This window comes from Lycium barbarum, chromosome 3, assembly GCF_019175385.1.
Source record: "Lycium barbarum isolate Lr01 chromosome 3, ASM1917538v2, whole genome shotgun sequence".
NCBI lineage: Eukaryota > Viridiplantae > Streptophyta > Magnoliopsida > Solanales > Solanaceae > Lycium > Lycium barbarum.
This window is the reverse complement of record NC_083339.1, coordinates 14,308,250-14,315,062: the sequence shown is the minus strand read 5'-3', so window position 1 is coordinate 14,315,062 and position 6,813 is coordinate 14,308,250. Positions and strand designations below refer to the sequence as shown.

The following is a 6,813-nucleotide window of genomic DNA, read 5'->3' as shown; positions in this document are numbered from 1 at the left end:
CAAGGGAGTGCTGACTGGCTTGGCATCATGCATGTTAAACCTTTTGATAACTTTCCTCACATATTCTTCTTGTGAGAGTTTGATGCCCTCCTTGCTTCGGTCGATTCTCATCCCAAGGATTTGCTTTGCAGCTCCCAAACCCTTCATTGCAAACTCTTCCGATAACCCTTTTTTCAACCGATCAATCTCATGTAGGTTTGCTCCTACGATTAGCATGTCGTCGACATAGAGTAGCAGTATCATGTACGAGTCTTCAAATTTTTTGAAGTAACAGCAGTGATCTGCCTCGCACCTTGAAAAATCAGCTTTCTTCATAAAGCTGTCAAACTTTAAATACCACTGTCTTGGAGCCTGTTTTAGTCCGTACAGACTCTTTTGAAGTTTGCACACCAGATTCTCCTTTCCTTTGATTTTGAATCCCTCCGGCTGTCGCATGTAGATTTCCTCGTCTAGATCACCGTGAAGAAATGCAGTTTTCACGTCCATCTGTTGCAGATGTAGATTTTCCTTTGCTACCAGCCCAAGAACAGTTCTGATAGTCACCATCTTGACTACGGGAGAGAAGATCTCCGTATAGTCAATGCCTTCTTTCTGTTGAAATCCCTTTGCAACCAGCCTTGCTTTATAACGCTTCCTTCCATTGGGTTCTTCTTTTATCCGATAAACCCATTTGTTTTGCAATGCCTTTTTATCCTTTGGCAACTCGGATAATTCCCATGTATGATTTTCCGATAGTGAATCCATTTCATCCTTTATTGCCAGCTCCCACTTAGTCGATTCATCGACTTGCATTGCTTCTTCATAACATTCCGGCTCCCCTCTATCAGTGAGTAGAATGTAGTTGAGGGATGGAGAGTACCTGTGAAGCGGCTTCCTGATCCTGGATGATCTACGCAGCTCTGTGATTGACGTCTGTTCATTTGTTTCAGAATCAACACTTTCATCAGCACCTTCTCGGATTGTTTGTTCCTCTGCCTCGGTTGTACCTGGCTGCGGCTCAGGTGCCGGAAAGTCCTTCAAATCGACTATTTCCGATTCCTTGTCCTGACATTCTGAATTCTTTTGCAGCTTGTCTTTGTACAGTACCTCTTCGTTAAAGACAACATTCCTGCTTCGGATGATCTTCCGATTTTGTTCATCCCAAAATTGGTACCCAAGCTCGGTGTCACCATAGCCAATAAAGTAACACTTCTTTGATTTTGGATCAAGCTTCCTTCTAGCCGTATCATCATTATGAACATATGATAAGCAACCGAACACTTTCAGAAATGAAAGATTTACCTTCTTGCCACTCCAGACTTCTTCTGGAATTCTGAAATCCAAGGGAACTGACGGTCCTCGGTTAATTAAGAAGGCCGCAGTATTTACTGCATCTGCCCAGAATGTCTTGGGCAGTCCAGAGTGTATTCTCATACTCCGAGCACGCTCGTTCAACGTTCGGTTCATTCTTTCGGCTACTCCATTCTGTTGCGGCGTTCCAGGAATAGTCTTCATCATCTTGATCCCATTATCGGCACAGTACCGTTTGAAATCACCATCAGTGTATTCTCCGCCGTTGTCGGACCTTAAACACTTCAACTTGAGGTTTGTTTCATTCTCGACCATGGCTTTCCATCTTTTGAATACACTAAACACATCGGATTTATTTTTCATAAAATAAACCCATACCTTCCTGGTTGAATCATCAATGAAGGTCACGTAGTAGTGTGATCCTCCAAGGGAGGGTACAGTGGTAGGTCCCCACACGTCTGTGTGCACCAATTCCAGCTTCTCGACCTTCAACTCCCTGCCTGCATTTGAGAAGCTTACTCGCTTTTGTTTTCCGAGAATGCAGCTCTCACACGTATGAAGGTCCACCGTCTTCAGCTCCGGAATTAAGCCATTTGTCACCAACAGCTTCATCCCCTTCTGGCTGATATGCCCAAGCCGACAATGCCACAAATCTGTCTTCTTTGTGTTGTCAACCACAGCAACAATATCACGACAGCTATCCGTCATGTAGAGAGTGCCAATCTTCTTTCCTCGGCCAACTACCATAGCACCTTTCGCCACCTTCCAAGACCCATTACCAAAGTTGAGATCATATCCCTCATCATCAAGCTGACCTACTGAAATCAGGTTTCGCATCAGCTTTGGAACATGTCTAACTTTTGTAATCTTCCACGAGGATCCATTTGACATCTTCAAATTAATGTCTCCCGTGCCAACAACGTCTAGCGGCTTTCCATCGGCTAAATAAACTTTGCCGAGATTCCCAGCCACGTAGTTTGTCATTATATCATGATGTGGGGTGGTATGAAAGGACGCTCCTGAGTCAAGCACCCAAGAGTCTATCGGGCTGTCAACCGATAGCAACAACGCATCGCCAATGTCTTCCGTAGCAGCGTTGATTCCATCCCCCTTGTTGTCCTCCTTCTTTGGCGCCCTGCAGTTCTTCTTGAAGTGACCTGTTTTTCCACAGTTCCAACACTCATGTGTTCGTCCTGGTCTGGATTGACCCCTGCCATTCCTTGACTTCGATCTGCCCCTATTTCGGTTGTAGTTTCTGTCATAATTTCTGCTTCTGTTTTCAACATTAAAAGCAGAACTCGTCGATGCCTCTCCAGAATCTGTCCTGCGCACTTCCTCAGCAAGGATACGATCCCTAACATCGTTGAACTTTAGTTTGTCACTACCGACAGAATTACTAACCGTTGCTCTCATTGGCTCCCAGTTATTTGGTAGGGATGCCAACAAAATTAGAGCTTGCACTTCATCATCGAAATCAATTTTTACCGATGACAATTGATTTACAATGGTATTGAATTCATTTACGTGTGCAGCAACATGAGCATTTTCCATCATCGTTAGATGAAATAGTTTCTTCATGAGAAATACCTTATTATTTGCCGAAGGTTTCTCATACATGTCAGAAAATACCTTCATCATATCTGCGGTGGTCTTCTCCTTTGCCACGTTGTGAGCAACGTTCTTCGACAGCGTCAGCCGAATGACTCCCAGAACTTGTCTGTCGAGGAGATTCCAATCTGCTTGCTTCATCTCCTCTGGTTTCGAACTCAGAGGTTCATGAAGCTTTCTGCCATATAAATAATCTTCAATTTGCATTCTCCAGAACGCAAAATCTGTACCATCGAATTTACCGATGCCGTGCGTCGTACCATCTTCGCCTCCCATCGTTTCTAAATCACAACACAACCTGTTGCTCTGATACCAGTTGTTAGGATTTGAATCCCAAATCCGACCTTTGTAAGCAGGTTCCCAGGAAAGATTGGAGGGTCACAGCTGGACCACTTAAATACCAACCTCCTTAGACAGAACCTACTTACGCCGTGATGTAAGCGAAGAACAAATAGCACACACAGATTTATAGTGGTTCACCCTCAATGTGAGAGCTACGTCCACGTTGCTGCTGCAGATCTTATTAAAGAAGAAATATTACAAGTGTTTACAACACTCAACCTCACAACCCCAATCCAAATTGCACTCAAGAATTTTACCACAGAAAATTCTCTCAAAGACCTTCTCTTACTTAGGCCTTTCACTAAGAGTATTTCTCTTAGATTTTTTTTTTCTCTTTGGGATGTGTTTAGCAAATGATCTTGATGATATCTTACAAACGAACCATAAGCTACCTATTTATAGGAATGAATTTCCTATGATGAGGTAAGCGCTTACATCACGACTATTATGAGGTAAGCGCTTACATCACGACTATGTGAACAAAAGAATTGACTTGTTTGGCCAATTCCACACCTAACACATCCCAGCTTCTATAAGGGACTGTTTAGCCTTCAATATTTTCCTAGTCATCCACGATGCTTGTTTTGGTTTTGCTTCCCAGATGTTCCCATCCTTCCCATAATATGTGTGTAGCCAAATAACCCAAAGCTTGTCATTCTTTTTGCACACATTCCAGTAGAGTTTGCACCTCGCAGCTTTGTTCCAAGTATGTATATCAATCACATTATACCCTTCACTGCTCTTGGGTGGCGTACTGAGTCCCAAGCTAGCAAGGCTCGCTTGGATAAATCTATTCCTCTAGTCCACAAGTATGTCCTACATATTGACTCAATCTTCTTAATGAGTTTCTTAGGCAGCAAAAAGATCTGAGCCTAGAATATTTGGACCCCAAATAGTACACTTATAATCAGTTGAAGCCTCCCTGCATATGACTGCAACTTTGCAGTCCAATAAGTGATCCTACCCAGCATTTTCTCCAACAGAGTTTGACATTGCATTATGGTCATTTTCTTGCTGCTTAGTGGTACACCAAGACATGGGCGGAGCCACACCCATTGAAGGGTGGTCATATGAACACCCTTCATCGGAAAAAATTATCGGATGCCTATATTAAATATAGAACTTTGTGGATATATACTAGTAATGAACAACCTTGACATAGAAAACAAGGATAGCCCAGCGGCTAAGGGTGTGCAAATTCTTGCTGAGGACGCGAGTTCGAATCCCGGCTGTGTGTTTTCTTCATAATATGAACACCCTTGATGAAATTCCTGGCTTCGCCCCTGCACCAAGATATCTGATAGGTAGAGTGCCTCTGACAAACCCCAATATGTTCAGGATCTCCTCCTGGTCCTCATCTGGCACACCTCCAAAGAACACAGAACTTTTATCGAGGTTGGCTTTAAGTCCATATGCCTCTGAGAATTCTAGGAAACATTCATTCAATATCTTTACTGACCAGTTATCACCCCTACAAAACAATAATAGATCATTTGCAAAGCTCAGTTGTATTATATTGAGATTTTCACATCTTGAGTTAAAATTAGGAATCCTGATCAGTAGCTTGAGTCTTCTAGTCAAATATTCCACGGACAAGCTAAATGGGAAAGGTGATAGTGGATCACATTGTCTGAGTCCTTTCTTGTCTTGGAAAGGCTGAGTTGGTTGTTCATTTATAGTAATAGAACATGAAACAGTTGAGACACACTCCATTCAGTGGCGGAGCCAGGATTTTCATCTGAGGGGTTCAAAAATTTTAAAAGGTAAATATACGAAGAAGTCAAGGGGTTCAACATCTACTATATATACATAATAAAATAATTTTAACTTTGAAAATACACTGTAATTTTTCGCCGAGGGATGAACCCCCTGGAGCTAACGTGGCTCCGCCCCTGACTCCATTAACCAGTTAACAAACTTATCAGGGAAATTTAGAGTGTATAAGATATGCCGCAAATATCTCCGGTCCACTAATGCATAGGCTTTTTGCATGTCTATATTGAGCATGCATCTAGGTGACACTCCTTTCCTTCCATAACTCTTCACCAATTCATGGCTTAGAATGATATTATCATATATAACTCTGTTTGACACAAAAGCAGACTGACTGTTATTAACCAAACTATCCATAACTACTTGCATCCAATGTGTTAGTATCTTTAATATGATCTTATTCATAACTAAGCAACAAGAGATTGGTCTATACTCTTTGATAGACTTGGGACTTTGAATATTGGGTATTAGAGTAACAGATGTGCAGTTTACTGGTTTGTGCAATTTTCCTATTGTAAAGAACTCTAGAACTGCTTTAGTGATATCTGAGCCTATTAGACTCCAAGGTTTTTTAAAGAATAAAGCATTATACCCATCACACTCTCAGGCTTTCATATCACTAATACTCTGCAGGGCGTTAATAACTTCTTCCTCAGTTACTTCCTCTATAAGCTGTTTCTGTTGTTGTCTATTCGGGATAGGACTATGCTGCATGACTGCTGGATTGATAGCAGGGATATGATCCTCTGCAGATCCCAGTAATCCCTTATAGAATCCAATAGCCTCCTTCTCAATGTCCCCAAATTCTACAACTACAATCCTATCAGCTTTGGTTAGGCTTCTTATTCCATTCTGTGCCAGCTTGGTTTTAGTACAAGCAAAGAAATATGAATTGTTTGAGTCACCCAGCTTTAGCCACTGATTTCTAGATTTTTGTTTCAAGATGCTTTCCTCAACAAGAGTCATTTCTCTGGGTTGTTTTTAGCTTGCCTTTCCTCTTGAAACATGCCAGGTTGGTGATTATGATCTGTCATCTGTTCTTGTATAACTTGTAACTGCTCTCTAGCATGAATGATCCTATGTTGTACTCCTGCAAACTCTTCTGTGTTCAGATCCTTGAGTTTCTGCTTTACATCCTTTAATCTTAGCTAAACTCTCTTTATATATAAGGATGATGGTTGTGTCTGCTCCAGCCTGCCCTTACCTTGTCCAAGAATCCTTCATGATTTGCGAGGTGATTGAGGAATCTGAATGGACTAGCTCTTCTATTTTGGCCCATGATCTAGCTCTTCTATTTTGGCCCATGATCATTGTGAGTTCTAATGGTGTAAGGTTCCATAAGGGAATTTTAATGAAATATCACAAATCTTCACCTGTAAAATTTAAAAACTCTGTGACAATAGTTGTTTTTCAATTACAAAGAATGAAAACGACTATTTGTGAATTTTACCTCCTTTTACATGTTAAGAATATAGCTCAACATTTCACTTGTAAGCTCATATAGAGACAAGTAATTTTACTCAAATAGCTCAACATTTCACTACATTCAAATTCTTAGCAAGATTACAACATTTTATATATAGAGACAAGTAATTGAGATGGATAAACTGGAAGATGTGTTTGCAAGCGTTTATCAACTATAGAGCAAATCTTCTTCCAGATATAGCTGATCTCAATACTTGTTAATCCCCTTATAATTAAATTAGTCGGTTTTGTGAATTTGATCCTGAGCGGATTGTCATGACGAACAACTTGATGACTCATTGATCCAACTTAGAAGATTATATTAAATATTCATAT

The 6,813-nt window shown here is 41.1% G+C and overlaps 1 protein-coding gene across 1 annotated transcript; it reads right to left on the bottom strand.

Annotated features, from left to right (window-relative positions):
• Positions 1–4,482: 4,482 nt before the first annotated feature.
• On the bottom strand, positions 4,483–5,979 carry LOC132630352 (uncharacterized). Its single transcript, XM_060345933.1, has 3 exons — positions 5,640–5,979; positions 5,147–5,564; positions 4,483–4,711 (listed from the first exon to the last, which is right to left on the bottom strand). The coding sequence occupies exons 1-3, from the start codon at positions 5,977–5,979 to the stop codon at positions 4,483–4,485; spliced, it is 987 nt and encodes a 328-aa protein (XP_060201916.1).
• Between the last annotated feature and the right edge of the window lie 834 nt (positions 5,980–6,813).